The 21,776-nt window shown below is 45.5% G+C and overlaps 1 protein-coding gene across 1 annotated transcript in view; it reads left to right on the forward strand.

Moving 5' to 3' along the window:
* Positions 1–21,776, forward strand: part of TMEM178B (transmembrane protein 178B) — a 410,227-nt gene that overhangs the window by 366,107 nt on the left and 22,344 nt on the right. Inside the window, exon 3 of the mRNA XM_058297487.2 lies at positions 4,450–4,587. Within this exon, the coding sequence (XP_058153470.1) occupies positions 4,450–4,587 (138 nt within the window). The remainder of the gene's footprint in view (positions 1–4,449; positions 4,588–21,776) is intronic.

The following is a 21,776-nucleotide window of genomic DNA, read 5'->3' on the forward strand; positions in this document are numbered from 1 at the left end:
CTTTCCCCCTTTGTCTCTGTGTCTCTCTCTCCTTTCACTTAAAAGGATTCCCACCAGTCATTTACTTTAGAGCCCACCCTAAACCAAGGATAATCTTATTTTGAGATCCTTAATTATATCTGCAAAGACCCTGCTTCCAAATAAGGTCACATTTACAGGTACCAGAAGGTACTTGGACATATTTTGTTGGGGGTCTTGATTCAAACCACCACAGGGGTATTTACTAAACTTCAATACAATATCACAACCCTTACATGAGCTTGTCAACTCCAGTCCTAAATTATCTGTTTTATGCTCAAGAGCCTGGGAGTGAGGGAGGAGACACTCACCCAGTGGAATGGAGTAGGTGAAGAGCCCTAGTTCCTTCTCAAACAATTTTGACTAAATCCTCCTTATTCTTATGCCCTGCTCCTCTTCTTAACTAACTGATCCAAAGGGGCCTTTTGGGGATTCTGCATGTAGGTTTTTAGCTTTCTCACTGCTAGCTTCAGATTTGGCTCTTTAGTTCTGCAAGTCACTTACATTGGTCCATCAGCTTTGCAGCTTCCAATCTTGTTTTTGTTATCCCCTTCCTTTGTTACTTTCCTCCATATTTGTAGATTTCTGTCTTGAAAAAAAACTCAGTTGTAGTTTTGGCCTAATTTAGGAGGAAGGAATAATGCTAGATCTATTTGTCCAATTTTCCATTCTAACCAATACATCTTTAATTACATTATTAATTTAATTTTCTTACACAAGTCAATAATTTAACTCACTCTTCTTTTAGTTCACTATGTATGAGACTGCTTATCAAATCGTTTATTTAACTTCTTTGGACTTTGCTTTCCTTATCTGTGAAATAGGAATATTTCTTAGCCTACCTACCTTATAAATTGTTGTTGCCCCTGCCCTGAGTTGCTACATATGTCTAAGGGAAGATAACCAGTCTTCTATGCATGACTCTGGCAAAACCAAGCTGACAGGGTAATAGTGAAAATCCTAATGGGTCAGTGAAAATACACAAGCATGATCACTTGTTTTCATCCCTCTTTCCAGATCAGCAACTTAGCAGAAGACTCTCGGTTTTTGTTGACAAACTCTTTAGGAGACAGCCAAGTGTACCTAATTCGTGTTTAGAGGGCAACGCCACCACCTCCACTCCCCCAGCTCCCTGACCTGGGACGGGATGACTCAAAGAGGAGTTATTCTCTCCATTTCCCTGCCTTTCTGCCATTTTGTCTGTTTTCTCCTAAGCAAAATACTTTGTTCTCATCCTCTAAAAACTATAGCCTTCCCTTTTCTTTCTGATTTGCCTTTTCCTTTTGTTTGCCTTCCCAGCCCATATTTTCATCCCTGGCCAAAGTGGACACACCTTATGTAACATGTAACATGTTATCCGTTTAATCCCCCAGGCAGTACCTTTATTCCCCATGGGTCTGCAGAGCCCTGGGAGGGAGAGGGCATGGGTGTGTTAAGAGCAGATGGTTGGGAGGGTGGGGACCAGGAGAGGGCCCCTAGTGAGCAAGGTGGGGCTCTAATGGCCTCAGCAGGGTTTTCCATCTCTAGTGCTGCCAAAGGGGCAAGGTTTCCCCCTAGAAACCCTCCGTGCACTGGAAAGGGAACCAGTGGTTTCACATGGGCATAGAAGAGGAATTTCCTGACCTTTCATACCTCCTGTTGGGGGAAACCTCCTTTACACTGAAAATACTCTAGCTTCTCACTTCCCATTCCCACCATCTCTAGGCCCTTGACCACAGACGACAGAGGAAGTATTGGTAACAAAGAGTATTCAGATCCCAGAAATTAATCCAAATGGTTTAAGTCAGGTAGGGCTCTGTCCCCACTGAGAAAGCAGCTCAGGCCCGATTCACCCAAGGATCTGCGTTGCAGTGGTGAATGGGAAAAGAGGGCTGGTAGTAGCAGAGAAAGCAGTTTGGGGAGATGTAGGGTAGAGGCTGACTATAGGTAGCTGAATAAAATATGGTAACTGCCGAACTGGCAGGAATGTTCCTTACCTTACTTTAGCTGTTTGTGGGTGATTGCGTACGTAAGCACCAAACCTGCTCGGCAAGCAGGGTTCGTGTTTTAGTACTGTAACCAAATGACACTTTCCACAAAGTTTCATGTGACACATTTCATGATTTGAGCAATCAGTACTGCATGATAATTAGGCATCCTTGGCAGTTCACATAAATGACTGTAACAAGTATTACTCCTACCTGGCTGGGCCAGGCATTCCTGGATCAGGTGGGGGAAGGCAAAGGGGAACTGGGCAGGATAGGAGACTGCTCTGGAGCTCCCAGTAGATCTCTGCATCTGGGCCTGGAGGCCCTGTCCTGCTTCTTCCCCTGGCAGGGCAGTACCTCGAGGGAAGGGGCTGTTACTCCTCTCCTTTGCTCTGTCCCTCCCCATTGCCTACCCAGCTTCTTCCCTGAACTCAGGGCCTGGTCTGCCAGTATCTAAGTGTCAATATCAGGGAAGGGAGGGTAGATTCAGCTCCTACTGAGGGGCGAGGGCCCTGAGGCCTCAAGCCAAGCCATGCTCAGGACCCTTTTGTTTGCTTTGCCATGGCTCCCGATGTGGGGGTGACTGGGGTAGGAGACAGAAGCAGAGAGGAGGAGAGCCTGAGAGGGGTTTGTTTCTCAGAGATGAGAAGAGATGGCCTGGGTAGCAGCCATTGTGCTTGCACAGCGAGTGTTGATGTGGTTTGTTCCACCTTCTCACCCCCTTTGAGAGAGGGAATGCCCGAGGGCCCCTTGGGCTCCTCCCCATGGCGGGGAGGGCAGTGGGCACGGACTCCTGGGCAGGACTCAGGCAAGAAGGCTTTGCTCCTGGTTGGTTATGTGCTCTTGTGGCCTTGGGGATGGTGGGTAGACTCAGATGTAGGGCTGAACTCATCCCAGGTGACAGAGGTGGCCTGGGGCCTGCAGGTGGGTGTTGGGGCAGGGTGAAAGGAATGGATAGCATGATCAGGAGCTGGGGTGTTACCCAGGAGGAAGTGAAGAGGCTCAATTCTAGAAAAGAGATGTGGGAAGAGAAAAGTTTAGGGAAGGTAAAAGCAGTTGGTGTTGGGATGGAGGCCCATCTGTACAGCCCTGCTTGCCTCTGGGTGCAGAAGGGCAGGAGAGGGAGCCAGGAGGGAGCTGAGCAAGATGCTGCCCGTTGCTCACTGGCTCATGTCAGCAGCGCTGCCCTCTCCCTTCTGCTAAAAATACTGCCTTTCCAGATACTTCTCTTCTTCTCTGTACTCACGGCCAGCCAGGCTCTGCCTGATGTGGGGTCAGTGAGGCACAGAAGGGACTGACCAGGAAAGTTGGGCTGATCGAGGCATTGAGGGGCTGAGGCAGGTGTGAAAAAGGGTGCCAGGAGAAGGGGTTCAATCCAAAAGTAAGAAGTGTGCCTCCCCACCCTACATCCCTCATCCGTAGAGATAGATATAAACCCCTGGGTGCCAGCTTGGGGGTGAAAGAACACTAGACTCTCTGCTCTACCTCCTGGAGAGACCAGCATAACCCTGATGGGAAGGAGAAGAGGGCGTTGTTGGCAGGTGCAGCCAGACTGCCAAGCTCCTGCCCAGTTTTCTCAGCCGTTTCTCCAAGAGAATGAATGAAGCTGTGGTTAGAACCCAGGATTCATGTGGATTTGAGTTTTAATCCATGTTCTACTCTTATTAGCTGTCCGAGCTCCATTTTTCAGATAGGGATAGACAGTACCTGCGTTAGTTTCTTCATTGCAAAAGCAAATACCATGCAATGGGTTGGCTTAAATAATGGGAATTTATTGGCTCATACTTTTGAGGCTGGAAGAAGTCCAAATCAAGGCATGATCAAGGTGATCTTTCTTTTCAAAGACTGGCATTTTGGGGCTAGGTGCTGGCCATCCTTAGTCCTGGCTCCTCTGTCACATGGCAATGCACATGGTGACATCTTCCGGCCTCTCCCTTCTCTTCCAGATTCCATTTACTTTCAGCTTCTGGCTGCTCCCTCTGTGGCATTCTCTCTGTCTGAATTTCATTCTGCTTATAAAAACCTCCCATAATAGAATTAAGACCCATCCTGACTGAGGTGGATCACATTTTAACTAAAGTGACTGCATCAAAACGTCCTACTTACAAATGGGTTCACACCCACAGCAGTGGATGAACCAAGTCTGAGAACATATTTTCCTTGGGTACATAGCTCCAAACCACTACAGTGCCTGTCTCAAACATCACGATATATACCTGGCACAAAAGAAGTGCCCAATAAATGACAACCATGATTATTATGATCTCTTTCTGTGCTTATGAACCACACTATCTGGGCATATTTTGTACATAAGGGTGAGTCAGCATCCAGGAGGTGATTGTGTGAACCTGTGTGATCCTGCAGTGCCCCTCTCCCCCTTCCAGCCCCAGAGCTGGGCTGGGCTGCACCCTGACCCTGAATCCCAGGCTCTTCTGCTAACCATTGCCCACCTGCTTCCCCACAGACCTGCGCAGAATGACGGCCGGCTTCATGGGCATGGCGGTGGCCATCATCCTCTTCGGCTGGATCATCGGGGTGCTGGGCTGCTGCTGGGACCGAGGCCTTATGCAGTATGTGGCAGGGCTTCTCTTCCTCATGGGAGGTAAGGCTGCAGGCTTGGGGGCACCCTCTCTCCATGGGGGGAAAGTGTACCTGGTTACTGGAATTTGGGGAGGCTGTGGAGAGGGCCTAGAAGATGAGGACCATGACTTGAGTGGGGCTCTTCTCATCCATTTATACCATTCTCCAGTTATTCATCAAACATTTGGGGATTCCTCATAGCTGCTCATCACTGTGCCAGCTGTTGGGAATGCAAGGGAAAATAAGACATGGTCCTTACCCTCGGGGAATCTGACTCTCTGGTGTGGAAGGAAGACACTCATGAAAATGGTTTCGAGCCTGTGTGGTGACATTGATAGAGATATCAGACCAGGAGGAAGCACAAACACAGGAAGCACTTCAGCACTTTAGTCACACAGGCCCACACTTTGGTGTGGGAAGCAGAAAGGAACTGCTGTCTGGGTAGGTTCTCCTTCAAAAGCCCATTTTTTCCCTCAATCTATGGGTCCTAGTGCCACACCCACTTTTAAATAAGGGCCTCCAAGGGTGTTGGGAAGGGACTATTCCCTCTTATATCTTTCTCTCTTACTCTCTATTACTGCCTTGGCCACAGAACCAATTCCAGTGTCCTTATAAAGGGATTGTATATAAGGAGAACTATGTAGCTATAAGAGAAAAGGTTTCAGTCCAAGGGAAGTAAAAGTTAATCCATAATCTGCATGTGCTGCTTTTTTTTCTTAAGAGCTACAGTGTGGTTTTTGGTCTCCTGGTTTGAACTTTAGTCCACTGGGCTATGCCCATCAGAGTCTACTCCTCAGAGGAAGGTAGATAAATGAATTACATGGAGCTAGTTAGAGAGGGAACAGGGAGAATTAGAAATACTTATGGAAAGAAGGAAAAGTGAGTTTTACATATGGAAACCAATGTGAGTTAGGCCATAGACACACATGAATATGTCCTACTCAGGTCACTTGTCTGAACAGCTTGGCTCTGGGTTTCTGAGCAGAGGTGGGATGTGGTGGAGTGGGCAGTGCTGGGGAAGGGAGGGCCTGTCTCTCTAGAGATACAGAGATACTAAGCTGTGGGTTAGGGGAGGAGGAGAGAATTTCAGGATTCATTTTGGGGTCTGAAAGTTCACCCTTATTCCCCTGAAGCACACCATTCTGTACCAAGGACAAATGGAGGCTTTCCCAGGAGATATCACTCAGGTCTACCAAACTCTCTGCCATCAGTGTCAAGATATCCCATGCTCACAGCTGTCCTCTCTGGCAGTCCCACACCTGTGGTTATGGCAGAGACTTTTAGCAGTCCCCACACCCTTCCTTCTGGACTCCCAAGGAGACAGGGGCAAAACCAGCCATACTTACCTACTTTGTGCCTCAGTGTCCCTTCCAATACAACAAGGAAGTCAAACTACTCTGATGATTTCTGTACAATGTTTAAGCAGTAGCAGAATCCTTGATTTCTTTCCTTCCAACCAAAATCTTATATGGCTCTCCATAATGTAAAGAGATAAAAGTGGAGTGGCTCTGTTTGTAGTAAGTGTTCTAGCTAAGACTCTTTTGGATATACAAAGACTGGATGCAGCAAAGCGGGGCTTTTATAAGGCTTTGGAGAAGTCTCCCAGGAATCCCAGAAAAGCTAAGCAAACATGCCTAGGGCAGAACAGGAATTCAGTGGGCTCTGGGAACTGACACTCTTTCATCTCCTCCTCTTTCCTGGCTTTTGTGTCTCCCTGCACATGTTCTCCTTTCTCCTCTCTTCAGGTCCTGCACAAAGCTCAGATCCTGCCCAGGTGCTAAATCTCCATGACCTTGCAACTCATTGACAGTCTCCTCTGGGCTGCTTAATTCTGCTTCCAGAGAAATAGAGATGATCTGATTGGCCGACTCATCTCTTCCAGCCAGGCCACACACCACTGGTCCGACAATAAATGGGTCACCCAAAATTGACTGACAACTGCTGGGCCCACAGCTGTGCTGGGGGTTGGGATCATTGGGACACTTCCCACTCACCTGCAACCTTGGGTGGGAATTTTCCCAGGAGTGTGGGGACAGACAGTGAAGGCCATCTCTGATACACTGAAGGGGAGGGGCCGCCTGAAGTCCTGCCCCCTCTGACTGCTGCGGCACCTCCCAGAAGCCTAGGGCTCTGGGAAAACAGTCTGAAAGTCCCTGCGTTTGATAAGGAATTCAAGACCCCTCCCTACAGGGAGAATGAATAGGAACATTGCCTACCCTTGGCAGAAGTAGTGATTCTCAACCTTGCTGCCCATTAGAATCACCTGGAAACCCCTTAAAATATTTGATACTGGGGTCCTACCCCAGACCAATTCAAGAAGAACTTCTTGAGGTGATGCTAATGTACAGCCAGGGTTGAGATCTAATAGAGTAGATGAACTTTGAAGTTCTCTCTAGTGATAATATTTTAGGGTACTGGGATGCACTGATTGTCCAAGACCTCTCATAATTTGTTTCCTTTTTCCCCTCTGGCCTTTTATGACTGTTTCTTAAAGCCTAATGCAGCCAGAGATAGGGCAGTGCTATAACCGGGCCTTAATTATTACTGTGAAGTCCCATCTAAGTCTTCATTAGTGTGGGTCTCAAATAATTCTGCTCTCCCAGGACATGCACTCTATTTTTGAAGTGGTATCTTAGTTTTCTAGGGCTTCCATGACAGATATCACAGACTGGTTGGCCTTAACAGTATGAATTTATTGGTTCACAGTTTGGAGGCTAGAAGATCAACATCAAGGTGTCACAGGGCCATGCTCTCTCCCAGATCCTGTAGCATTCTGGTGCTGGCTTCCCACAATCCTTGGTATTCCTTGGCCAGCTCTCTCTCCTTCTCTGGCTTCTACTTTGATGTCCAATTTCCTTTGCTTTTAAGAACTTTGACTGTATTGGATTAAGGTCCACCCTTATACAGCTTGGCCACACCTTAACTAAAACTATCTTCAAAGGTCCTATTTACAAATGGGTTCATACTCACAGCATGGGGTGTTATGACTTGAGCATATTTTTTGTGGGGTTTATGATCCAATCCCTAACAAGTAGCAAAACAAATGATCTCAATACAAGCTTTAGGGCAGTTGCTGCTCTAGGAATTGTCTCTTGCTGATTGGGCACTGTCCTAATTGGATTAAAACCATCTCACCCACAGACCAAGCAGCCTTCTCATCCACCATGGGACTCTTATTTGTGTCCACAGGTAGAGCTTTGCCCTCTCAGAAGATGGGGAGCCTGGCTAGGGAGGGAAGTGGTATACACACACCTTGTGTGTGCTATCAGGTCAGACAGGAGAGACTAGAGAGCCAAGTCCCTGCTCACTGAACCCTTGAATGGTGGTCTTTTGGGGAACATGAAACTCTGAGGAGTGGAAAGACTCCCTTCCTTCTCAAGTTAGCATCCTTTCCAACTGGGATAGATGACAGAGTCATGGGAGTCCAGGTGCACAGAGCAGCTCTGTCCTCTGACCCATGAGTTCAGTTTAGTTAGGAACTAGGTAGGAAGCAGACCAGGAACAGAAGCTCTACTTCCCCATCTCAGCTCAGCATAGAGCTAAATGAAGAGGCTGAAACCAGCAACCCCGAGATGGTGCCTTGACCTGTAGGAACCCTGTGTGTCAAAAAGAGACATTTCCACACCAGCTGCTCCCAGAACCTGACTAGTCCCTGCCCTGTTAAAGAGCATGGAGAGTTGGCCACCTGTAACAGCCAGCTCATGGACACAGCAAATAACCTGTTGGTGGAACTGATGATACTTATGGCAAAGTGGGACAAAAAAGTTCCAAAGCCCTAGCTTTCACCCACATTGGCCTTCAAGCATCTGTAACTGAGCACAGGCAGGTGCAGTTAAGGTTACATTGGGCTGGTTTGAGCACAGATGTAGGGACCAGCAGCAGCATTCCAGAGCTGCCCAGACATGGGTGAGGTGGTCAGGTAGAAAAGGAGGAGAAGGCAAGAAAGAAATAGGTAAATTTGGAGTCAAGAGTCTGAAGATGGAATTGCAGTTGACTTTGACTGCAACTGCTAGTGCCAAGATAAAAATGGAAGGGTTCTCTCCACAACCTCTTCTCTGTTCCAGTATAAAGGAAGATGGCTTGCATTGGGCACTTCTGCACTCCAGATTTTACTATGTCTCAGGTTAGCGAAAAAGCATCCCCACCCTGTGAAATAACTAGCAACAAATAGTTTCATTAACACTCAGGCCAGAAGAGGTGGTTAATTAAGTAGGGCAGCTTTGTGGAGCCAGGAGGCTGGGTGCTATGGGTGGGATCTAGTTTCCCCATTGGCAGGGCCTCCAGGAGAATCTAACTCAGGTTGGCACAATGCCATTTGAGTACCAGCAACTGCCAAGACAAGTGTCTTGATGAATCAGCGGTGGTATTCAAATGCTCAGGGAACAGGATGACACAGGGAAAGGCAGCGTGGTGAGGGAGCAGGTGACTGCTACAGTTACTTGAAATTCACTAGCTGGGTTGCCTCAGCACCAGTGTGGATACAGCTCTACAAGTTGAGTATAAACGTCCAATCCATGCCCTCACCCCACCAGCATCCCTCTCACTCATCCTCCTACACTCGCCGGAAGGCATCCATCCTCTCTGCACCACTTGAGGCTAAGCTTCTATGATCTTTTGTCTAGGTCAGTGCTGCACAGCTTGCCAGGGCTTGCCCCTCTGGCCACCCTGCAATCAGTCCTACACATAGCAGTTAGCGTAGTTCTTTGAGACTCTAAATCAGATATGTCACGCCTCTGCTTTCAAGGTTCCAGTGCCTTCCAGTTGAACTTAAAAATAAACCAAATGGCTTACCCTGGTGTAGAGGTCCTATGTAATCTGGCTCATATGGCCTCTTTCCTTTCCTTTTCTATCCCTTCCCCTGCACTCATGTCACTCCAACCACACTGGCTGCCTTTCTGTCCTTCTGAACCCACTCAGTTGTACTTCAAGGCCCTGGAGCTGCCTGGTCCCTTTGTTGGCAATGCTTTTGTCCCTTAACCCCTCACACTGTTTCCTTCCTATGATTCAGGTTCCAACCTATAAGTCACCCCTTCAGAGAGGAACTCCCTGACTACCATTAATTAGTTTAATTTTCTGCAGTACGTTCACCACTTTCTAAAATGTTTTGTTTGATTTTTTAGCTGCTTGAAACAACAAATGTTATTATCTCACTGTTCCATGGTTCAGGATTCCAGGCACAGCTTGGCTGAGTTCTCTGCTTAGGGTCTCCCAAAACCATAATCAAGGTGAGGCTTGTGGTACTTTTCCAAGATCATGTTGTAGTTGGCAGAGTACATTAACTTGCAGTTGTAAAACACACACCTGGAAGCTTGCTTCTTCAAGAACAGCATGAAGGCTGTGGGGGTGTCTCTGAATTCTTCATCTATGACCTTTGGAATCCCACCCCCACCCCCATTCTTAATAGACTTTATTTTTAGAGAAGTTTTAGATTTACAGGAAAATGAAGAGGATAATACAAAGTTCCCTCCTCATATTCCTTCTTGACTGTGATAGTTTCTCTTTCTTACTTTGTTTGACCTTCACAGTTTTGAGGAGTACTAGTCAGGTATTTAGTAGAATTCCTCTCTATTGGAATTTGTCTGCTGTTTTTCTCATGATTAGACTTAGGCTATGGGTTTGGGGCAAGAAAAGCACAGAGGTTAAGTGCCATTTCCATCGCATCATATCAAGGGTAAATATTCCCAACAGGATCTGTGATTGTTGATGTTGACCTTGATCACCTGGCTGAAGTAGTGTTTGTCAGGTTTCTCTACTGTAAATTTACCTCTCTTTCTGCCATACCATACTCTTTGAAAGGAAAGTCATGTGGTCAGCCCACATTTAAGGAATGGAGAATTATGCTCCATCTCCTTTAGGGCAGAGTATCTATATAAATTATCTAAAATTCTTCTATATGGGAATTTATCCCCTCTCCCCCATTTATTAATTCTTAAGCTTTTATTCATATCAGTATGTATGCACCCATATTTATTGTATACATTGGGTTATAGTTCAATAGTACTTTATTTTCTGCCCCAGTGTTCCAACCATTAGCCATTAGGAGCTCTTTCAGATGGTTCCAGTGCCCCTTAGACATACCTTCATCAGTGTGTGTTTTGTTTGGTTTTTTTTGTTTGTTTGTTTTGCTTTGTTTTGTTGAGCACTTATTTACCTTCTGGCACTACAAGATGCTCCAGACTCATCCTGTATAGTCCTTGCCCCAGATTTAGAACCAACCATTTCTCCAAGCAGCCTAGTTCCTTTTATTGGAAAATGATATTAAAAACCAATATCTGGGTGCTAGGTGTCTGAAATGCTTTTGACAACATATCTTTGTTAATTGTCTCCCACCCCCTACTTAGCTATCAGTTCCAGGAGCTCCAGGACCTTGTCTGCCTTATTCACCAAGGTATCCCCAATGGCTAGAACAGTGTCTGTACTCTCATAAATATTTTCTGGACAAATGCAATGAAAGAGTGAATTATGTGAAACAGAGAAAGTATTTTTGTTTCTGTCTCAATAGAGCAGCAATCCTTCAAGAAAGTGCCTGATCTCATCCTCTGTTCCTGGTCTAATCATCTCCCCTTCACTGAGATTCTGTACTCCTTCTTTGCCTTTATTTGAGCAGTTCTAGTGTCTATGTATTTCTGTTATAAAATGTCTCAAATTCTTTTTGGAAGTAGACTGAATTATACCTGAATTTGTGCAGAACTTTCTGTCTTTAACTTGAATTTGTGGCATGTAGAAATGGAAGAGACCTTAGACATCAGCCGGTTTGACCTCCTTGTGTGTCCAGATAAGAGTAGTTACATCATCTGTTCTTGGCCACTGCCTTAGTTTCTTAGGGCCATCCAACAAATTCGCAGAAACTGGATGGCTTAAAACAACAGAAATTTATTGCATCCAAAATAAATTTGCCAAAATTTATTTGGTGAGGGCATGGGCTGTCATGGGAAAACAGATATCATTAAAGTTCCTTCTCCTACCACCAGTGATCAGTGTGACCTTTTTAACCTTCCCAGTCAGTCAAGGGAAATGAAGAGAATGAATACCTTAAAGAAGCTCAAACTAATGAGTTTGAATGATTTCAAGGATTTGAAAACCAGTGAGACCCAAATGTCAAAAATCAGGATGCCAGCAGGACCATTTTTCCTCTGACTTCTGTAGGGAAGAATCTGTTCCATGCCTCTCTCCTTGATTCTGGCAGTGGCTTGCTGGCAATACCTGGCACTCTCTGCCTCAGTTGTCACATGGTGTTCTCCCCTCTGTCTGTGTCCAAATTTCCCCTTCTAAAAGGACACCAGTCATATGGACTAAGGGCCTCATTTTTTCACTTGCCTAATTCCATCAGTAACAACCGGATAGGTCACATTCTGAGGTACTGAAAGTTAGGACTTCTTCATATCTTGGTGGGGGACGCAATTCAGTCCATATAATCCCAATGCTAGTGAGTGGCAGAACTGGAGGCAGAGAGGGGTGCATGATGCCAGCCTGTAGTCTCAGAGCCCCCCATGCTGTCTCTGCTTTCATTGCCTTCTTGTCGAAGGCCTCTGTGAACCCCTGTGCTTTACACACACCCCATTAGCAAGCTGCTGGTTCTGCACTTCCAAGCAGACAAGAGTGATCTCAGAATCTCTCTCCATTCCCTTTTCTGATCCTCCTTGTGCTTTCCTCTTTCCATTATCCCCCTTCTCAAAACACAATGGGGCATTTGGAGGAGACAGTAGCCAGACTGAGGGCATGGGCTGTCATGGGAAACAGAAATCATTAACATTCCTTTTCCTACCACCTGTGATCAGTGTGACCTTTTTAACCTTCCCAGTCAGTCAAGGGAAATGAAGAGAATGAATACCCTGAAGAAGCTCAAACTAATGAGTTTGAATGATTTCAAGGATTTGAAAATCAATGAGACCCAAATGTCTGACACCTACTCTCCCCCCCCACCAGGTTCACCAGAGAGCAGTTCAGCTGTAAGGTGAACCCCCCAGATACTCAGTATAACACCCCCTCTTCTGATAGACAAAGCCCTTTATAAAGGCTTAACAATTTACTAAAAACCTACATGGCTGAAATAAAAAGTCCAAGACAATGGATGACTTGCCTGCAGGCCTGTTTCTTTTAGGCAGTAAAATTATTTTAGGTACTCCTAGAAAGTCGAACAGGATCCAGGTTTCCCTGTTAGCCTTTCCTTTCTAGCATACCCCCACTGCCATTCCTAGTTCCAGCACCACTTAGAAATACATGGCTACAAGTGTGTTTCCATATGCACCATGCCTCAAACTTCATGATTCCAGGTAATGACTTCATAACTCACAGAAAGGAGAAGAGAGCCACAGAACAAAATAGCAGGTAAATTCAGTATTCTAGGGAGGTAGAATAAATTCAATAAGCCAATGATTTAACTGTAAAATAAAGCTTATAATAAACCCTTGCTAAATTGTAGCTATAATTATTACATATATACTCTAGGTCAGGGGTTCTTAACTTTTTTGTTTCATGGAGCCCTTTGCCAGTCAGGTGAAAACCATGGACCCCTTACTAAGTCCACACTATACTGTGTATTATTTAATAAATATATCACACCCACACCAACATGTCCCTACAAGAATAATGTTTTTAAAATTTCAAATCTAGCTCATGGACCCCTGGTTAAGAACCCCTGCTCTAGGTGAAGTCCATTCTGATAGGCAGAGAAGAGTGTCAATAATCTAATATGACCAATCAAGAGCAACTCTGGCATAAAACTCATCTGCTTACACTGCTAAACTGCTTTTATAGTTTCATGTGAGATTTTGCCAAACAACACAGCTCTTTCATGGACTTTTTGTCGTACAGCCTTTATTTCAAAATTCTAAGCAGAGACTACTTCACACCCTTGAAGATTTCAAAATAAATCTTGCAGGGATAAATCATGTCAGTAAAATATGTTTGGGAGAGAAGACACATTATCAGGATTAGCAAACAACATCTGGGCTTACCCAATGTGTAACATGTGGCTAAGATGGACCAGTCCAGAAACCACAGGCAGTAAGATGTCTTCATTTTCACCTTGAAGTGAAAAGGACCCAAAGGAGTTCCATGCCTTGCCACTAGTGGGAGCTACCCCCATTACAGACGTAGAATTTAGGACAGAAGAGTAAGCAGACTGGACCCTGCAAACCCAAATCCAGTCAGTTGAAGGCCTCATCAGAATGCCCTATAACTTGTCTGCCAAAACATTTAAATAACAAAGCCAAAGCATCACATATTCCCTGAAGCAGAGAGATGCTTTGTTATTTGATTCCCTGATGGAAATGTTAAGACTGAGCAGACAATGGAAGGAGATGGAAAAGAGGGTGGTTGTTGAAGGTGTTCAGGAGAGCACCTTGGGGAAGTTCCAACCCTCATTTCTTAGATGTTCCTGCCCACATTGAGCCACTTTCCATTCCCTGCCACCTAACTGGAGGTTAAAGTTCTTGTTCAGCAAGTAGAATCATCCAATTAAAAAGAAGAATTGTGGTTTTATCACAGAGAATTTGTCCGGGACCCAAGAAGCCTAGGATTAGTCAGGTGACCTTGAGAAAGTTACTTAACCACCTTTTACTCCTTACTTCAGTTTTCTCGTATGTAAAACAGAGCTGATAGTAGTGCCTACCTCAAGCATCTCAAGTTCTGAGAATTATAGAATTAAGTCATGTAAAGGGCTTGAAACTTTGCTTGTCATATAGTAAGCACTCAGTAAAATTTCGATACTATTATTTTAGCTACTGTGATACTTCTTTTTTAAAAATGTTCAGTGGCACTTTTCAAGAAGCCCCCTACCAACATTACACAAACACACTACATACCATGGGGACAAAAAATATGAACTCACAATGAGAACATAATGTCTCTCTCCTAATCACCACTCAAATTTTCATTCATTCATTTATGCATTCAACCAATATTGACTGCCTATTATGTGTCAGACACTGTTCAAGCATCAGAGATTAGTGGGCGATAGGATAAAGTCCTCATGAAGCTTATATTCTAGATTGGAAAACACAAAATGCAAGTACCATAAATACATGATATAATATAAGTTGATGAGAACCACAGAACCCAGGAGGGAGATAGGGAGTGATGAGGGACATTGTTGTATTTTGGGGGTAGGGGGCAGAAAGGCCTCTCAGAGGTGGTAACATTTTAGCAGAAACTTGAATGAAGGGAGGTAGTAAACCATGGGGGCAGGAGCATCCCTGGAAAGTGAAGAGCAAGTGCAAGTGGCCTGGACTGGGTTAAAGCTTGTTGGGTCTGAAGAAGTTGAGCAAGAGGACACTTGTAGACCAGAGCAGAGTAAGCTAGGCAAAGACTGGTAGGAGATGAAATCAAGAAAGGTGTGCATAAGGAGCTCTATCATATTCCTCAGTGGAAGAGCAACAATTCCCCAAGTGCAATGGCAAAGACCAACAAAGAAGAATTTTCCTACAATGAGCCCTTGAAACTAATGACTATGCTAATGAGTCTGTGTGCCTGAAATATGAACTAGGCTTAGGCCTAGAGCTGCAGGGTGCCTAAGAGTTACCTCCTGAGAGCCTCCATGTGGCCACTCTGTAAGCCAAACTCAGCACGTAAATGCATTACATTCTCCTCAGCATGGGATATGACTCTCGGGGATGAGCCTCCCTGGGCACTGAGGGATTACTACCAAGCACCAGCTGGTGATGTAAATAGAAGAAGACCTTGAATAAAAGACTCAAATCAGACCAGCAGAATATCTCAGCCCACGTGTAGGATCATGTGTTAAAAATTGCTTTTTGACCTTGAATAAAAGGGGGAAATGGCAAAGACAAATGAGTTTTATATGGCTAAGAATCTCAAAAAAAGAGTCAGGAGGTCATCAGAGAGGTTACTCTTATGTACTCCTCAGGAGAACCCCAGAAATAGCCAAAGTGGATACAACTCCACGTACTGGTTCTCCTGAGGGCTACACAGACCCACAGGGATATGGTCATGGCAGATAGCTCTGGAGCTCAGTACCATGTCAGTGGGCCCTACTTTGGAATTTGTGTCCCTGAGTGTGATGGAGTTGGATTCAGATGTGACCTTTCTACACATGCCTCTTCTGTCACCTTTACTAAACCTTTGATTGGTGCTAGCATTGGTGTATACTCAGGACACTTGAATCTCTGGATTGTCCATGTGCCAGCTGGGTCCTTAGCCTCAGCAGAGTTGCAAATCCTACTCTCTGGTTCATTGGGCTTACACAGGTCAGCTAACAGGGAGGTGAAGTTAGTCAATCACAACACCAGGGAACTGAGAGTGCCTACATCTGCAAGCAGGAGAATTGCATCCATCATGCATGTGAATGCAATATAGAGGTGGAGTGGACATCACTATCCCAGGGCCCACAGAATGGAGGAATAAAATATGGATTAGAGTTGACTTACTGATGTTCTACTATAGAACTTTTGTGACTACTAATAGAAGAAATTGTATCATTGACGGGGACAAAGTTGCTGAGGGCAACTTCCTACTCCCTAGCGGAAGAAGAGATGTGATGAGGAAGCATTTTTGGGGGGGACTTTGGAGCTGTCCTAAATGATATTGCAGGGTCAGATGCTGGACATTATGTATCCTGCCATAACCCACTGAATGTATGGGGGGAGAGTGTGAACTACAGAGTAAACTATTATCCACATGGTGCAGCAGGCTCCAAAATGTGTTCGCTGAGTGCAATGAGTGTGCCACAATGATGGGAGAGGTTGTTAGTGTGGGAGGAGTGGGGTGGGGGGATGGGGGGATGTAGGGGAACCTCTTATGTTTTTTTTATAATGTAACCTTTTTTTGTGGTGTATATATCTTCAAAAAAATACAATTTACAAAAGTGATGGGGTGGGTTATATGGGAACCTCTTATTTTTTTTTAATGTAACATTTTATGTGATCTATAACTTTAATAAAAATTTTAAAAAATAAAAAAATAAATAAAAGTGCGCAGACCATGTAGGGGCTTGCAAACCATGGTAAGGCACTTGGGTTTTACCCTTAGTATGAGAAGGGAAGCATCAATCCCTGCTCTGCCCTCTCCCCTATCTGTTTTCCACATTGTCCTGTGGTTCTCCCCTGGGCTATCATTTTACATTGTGCCACTTTAATCAATGGCTCTGTCTCTCTTCTGGGGTACCTAGAGCTGGAGCTTCCACAACCTGCCAAGCCTAGTTCCCTCAAGTTGGGGACACAGTGCCTATGTCTAGGGTGATCATAGCAGGAGTTGGGGGTCTCTCATGTGCTGGCTGAAGTGTCACAGTCCCACACTCCTGAGAGCACCCCTCCCCACCAGCCAGGACCAGCTACATAATTTATGGGCATGGTAGAAAGTGAAAACATGGGAGACTCCTTGTTCAAACAATATCAAGAATTTCAAGATGATGACAGTAGAGCATTCAACCAAGCTCTGTACCCCATGCAACTGCACAAGTCACACACCCATGAAGCTGGCCTAGCGTCCAACATTATCCCACACCCAAACACCTTGATCCCAAAACATTGCAACCTTTTGCTACAGGAGCTCATAGAGATCCCTAAAAAATCAGATCTACCTTCCCCTTCTTAACTCCAGCCAAGTCTGCTTAAAATCACTCCTTACCTCTGATGAGTGAATGTCCAAACTGACTCCCCAAACATTGCCAACAAAACCTATTAATAAGACAGAGCTGGGTTTATCACTTACTGCAGTAAAGGACAGTCCACCTCACAAAACTTTGGCAGTGTCTCAGAGGGAGAAAGGTAAGGTCAGAATCTATTGAGAGTTGGAAGTATAGGTTAAAGGGGTGTTTTAGTTTCCCACCTGCTAAAACAAATATCATAAAGAGTTGGCTTAAAAAATGGAAGTTAAGGCGGCGGACTTGGCCCAGTGGTTGGGGCGTCCTACCACATGGGAGGTCCACTATTCAAACCCCGGGCCTCCTTGACCCATGTGGAGCTGGCCCATGCACAGTGCTGATGCACACAAGGAGTGCCCTGCCACACAGGGGTGTCTCCCGCATAGGGGAGCCCCACACGCAAGGAGTGCGCCCCGTAAGGAGAGCTGCCCAGCGCGAAAGAAAGTGCAGCTTGCCCAAGAATGGTGCTGCACACACGGAGAGCTGACACAACAAGATGACACAACAAAAAGAAACACAGATTCCCGTGCCCCTGACAACAACAGAAGTGGACAAAGAAGACGCAGCAAAATAGACACAGAGAACAGACAACCGGGGTGGGGTGGGGGGAGGGAGAGAAATAAATAAATAAATCTTCTAAAAGAAATGGAAGTTAAAAATAAGAGTAATACTAATAATGGAAATTTATTAACTCACAGTTTTAAGGTTAGAAGTTTCAAATCAAGGTGTCAGCAAGGCTATGCTTTTTCCCTGAAGACTATGGCTTCCCTGAAGACTGTGGCTTTCCCTGAAGACTTTGTACATGGCAAAGTCTTCTCCTCCCTCCAGATTCCATTCACATCCCATTTCTTGCTCCTCCCATTGCTACTCCCTCCATGGCCTTCCCTAGAAGGCCTCTAGTAATAGGTATAATCCTGATTCAGTTGGGCCACACCTTAGCTGAAGTAACCACATCAAAAGGTCCTATTTACAATGGATTCACACCCACAGGAATGGATTAAGATAAAGAACATGTTTTTTTTCTGGGGCACATAACTATAAGCCACCACAGAGTAATTTCAGTATGAGCACTTGATTAGGATTAGATCAAGAATAACGATAAAATGGTCTAGGATTGTTGGAAACAAGAAAGCAAGGATTTTGAGGCAAATAATTCAAATAATCTTAGGGTGCAAACTGTTTATGCCTTCAATTGAAGAGTTAATGGGTCTTTTGGGAAGTTCCTATAATGAACAATCAAACCAGTTACTTGGACAGGACAGTCCCCAAAATGCAAAGAAGACATTAGAATATCAAAATCATGATAATGTAGACAGTAAAGCATGGTTTTGGTTCTCAATGTCCAGGCTGAGTATGGGGTTGCTGGTTTGGGTTCTCTTACGATGAATGATTTCCCAGAAGTTTCCATAGCCTTGTGCCCTTCTAGCTGTCCTACCTCCACAGCCACACTGAATATGTCCAACACAGACATATTCAGACATATCTGAATAATTGACTAAATATCATCCAGACTGAGGCTGGGGTCTTGATGCCCTATGTTCTCCTCCTCCAAATGCAACAAGATTTAGTCTTTCTTAGGGTAGAAATAAATGCACCACAGCTCTGAATTGGGGGTCTCTTGCCTCCATACAATGGACTGTCAGAAAGAGGTGGATGGAAAAGGGGCTGACAGGAGAAGAGTGAGGAAGCAGGGTCCTGGGGAGATGATCTCCACTGGGGTGATTTTTGAGAATGAAGAGATTTCTCAGCAACTCTTTCAGTGGAAACAGAAAGACCCAGAATGGGGTGGTGACTCCACAGTGCTTGATTGCCATGGAAACTTAGGTAATTTCTAACGTGACTTCAAAAGCCTCCCTTCCTGTGGCTCTTCTATGATGTTCTTACAGAGATTTGCAAGCTTCAGAGAAAGTGAACTTGTCAGGCAAGCTTCTGGCCCTTGAAACAAGTCGTAATCAAAGACAAAGTCTGATTTCTAAAGTAAATGGAGAGACCCTGCCTATTAGGTTTAAAAGCTGCTCCCAGGAAACAAGAGGGAGGAGCAGGTGTCAGTTTGGAGGATTTCCCTCTCATGTCCTGGGGGTTTAAGGACAAGTAACAAGTGGCATCTAAAATAGCCAGATCAAGGAGGTCCAGTTGGGGAAAATGGCCTTGCTTATGGTCAGGATGGGCCTCACCAGGTTGTCTGTGAACCACTGTGTTATGGCATGGATGGGACTGAGGCTACAGTACAGGACACTAGGGCTAGCAGACCCGACCAGACATAGGCACGTCTCTGAGATAGGAAGAGAGGGCATCAGCAGAGAGCAAGTTAGCCTGTGCCAACAGGAAGACTTAGGGCCCCCAGCTCTGTCTGAGTACCAGAGAGCTGACTTGGAAACTCAGGAAAGCCTGAGAGCAGGGCCTGGGGGGAGCCCCACAATGGGCAGTCTGGCACAACTTTGGGTCCAGGGTAAGGTCTCTCTGCACTCTAGGTGAGGACCCCCTAGAGATGAGGTTAGTGAAGCCTGGCAAGCCTGGACTATTAGGCTGTCTGCACTGTCTAGGGGACTGGCCATGGTCTTGAAGGCCTAGGGTGTGCCAGTGGGAGAGTGACTTTGGGGACACTTCAAAGCATCGCACTAGAAAGGAGTTGTGAAGATGGCCTGAGGTGTCAATGAATTCTGCTCAAGCGGACATATCTAGTCATCTTAACAGAATCTGGGCTACTAGGACTGGTGGGTAATGAACTGCATTTTATTCCCATGTATAAAATAATTGGAGAATGAGGGCCTGAGCAAAGCTTCTGTACATCTCATGTTCTGGAGACCTCCTAAATTCAAAGATGCCTTCTCTTCTGAGAGCATGTATCACACCATGTGTCTTGAACTGAAGTTTAGAAAATACACTCATGCATATCTATAGTAACCATCAAAAGATCAAGGAGGTTGGATCCAGATGGCAGAGTGAGAAGCTTCAGGGCTCCGCCCACCCACAGAAGCTTTGAACAACCAGCAAGAACTGGCTGAAACATCTTTATCAAAGCTACAGAAAACAGTTAAAGGACTGCTGTATCAGGGTGAGCACCAAATCAAGAGGGAAAAAAAGGCTACTTAAGAGTGATAGGACAGCAGGGGGAGTACTGGGTTCCTGGCCAGTGGTGCTCTGTCGTGGTCCCTAGGGGAGCAGCAACAGTCTCCCAGGTGCAGCGGCGGGGACCGGGAGGGAGTGAGGGTTCAACAGTGAGCCCCTGACACTAATGACTATGCTTGTGAGCTGATAAGCCTAAAATAAGAACAAGGCCTAGAGCAGCATTGTGCCTGGGAATTTCCTCCTATCAGCCTTCATGTTACTCAAATGTGGCCAGTCTCGAAGCCAAACTCAGCATGTAAATGCAATGCCTTCCCCCCAGCGTGGGACATGACACCCGGGGATGAGCCTCCCTGGCACCGAGGGACCACTATCAACTACCAACTGATGATGCAACTGGAAAATGACCTTATACAGAAGGTTCAATGCGGATCAGCAGAATATCCCTGTCTACATAAAATAACATGACTTTAAAATGCTGTTTGACCTAATGTAAGGGGGAAATGGAAAGGAGAAATGAGTTTATATGGCTACGAGTCTCTAAAAAAGAGTCTGGAGGCTGTCAGAAGGATTGCCCTTATGCACAACTGAGCAGAGTCTGAGAGACAGATAAAGCAGATACAACCCCCAGGTAATGGTTCCTTTGAGGGCTAAAGAGACCCATGGGAGTTATGGTCATGGCCGATGGGGTTAACTACCAGGTCAGATGGCCCCTCTTTGGAAATGGTGTTTATGTGTGATGAATCTGGACTCAGATGGGATCTCTCTTCATAAGACTTTCATGCTAATGTGCTGGAGTTGCAGTTAGTGTTGGGGTTTAAGATATATTTAGGGGATTTGAATCTCTGGACTGACAATGTGATTGCTGGTCCTGAGCCTCAACAGACTCCAGCACCTACAATCTGATTTATTGGACTCACCACACTCAGCTAAGATGGAGTTGAAGAAGGACAACCACCACACCATGGAGCCTAGAGTGATTACAACTGAAAGTGGGAGGATTGCATCCAGCATCCATGTGGAATCTGAGCCTCCTCTTGACATAGAGGTGCAGTGGACACAACCAATCCAATGTCCACATAGAAAAGGTGGCATTGGATTGGGAAAAGTGGATATGGTGGCTGATGGGTATGGGGAAAGGCAGGAAGAGATGAGAGGTGGAGGCGTCTTTGGGACATGGAGCTGCCCTGGATGGTGCTCCAGGGGCAATCACCGGACATTGTAAATCCTCACAGGGCCCACTGGATGGAATGTGGGAGAGTATGGGCCATGATGTGGACCATTGACCATGAGGTGCAGAGGTGCCCAAAGATGTACTTACCAAATGCAATGGATGTGTCATGATGATGGGAATGAGTGTTGCTGGGGGGGGGGGGGGGGGGAGAGGTGGGGTGGGGGTGGTGGGGTTGAATGGGACCTCATATATATATATTTTTAATGTAATATTATTACAAAGTCAATAAAAAAATTAAAAAAAAGAGTGATAGGATCTCCCAGCACCCTGGGCCCACCCCTCATGCATTTAGCCCTGAGACTCCTACTAG

Source organism: Dasypus novemcinctus, chromosome 5 (assembly GCF_030445035.2).
Source record: "Dasypus novemcinctus isolate mDasNov1 chromosome 5, mDasNov1.1.hap2, whole genome shotgun sequence".
Lineage (NCBI taxonomy): Eukaryota > Metazoa > Chordata > Mammalia > Cingulata > Dasypodidae > Dasypus > Dasypus novemcinctus.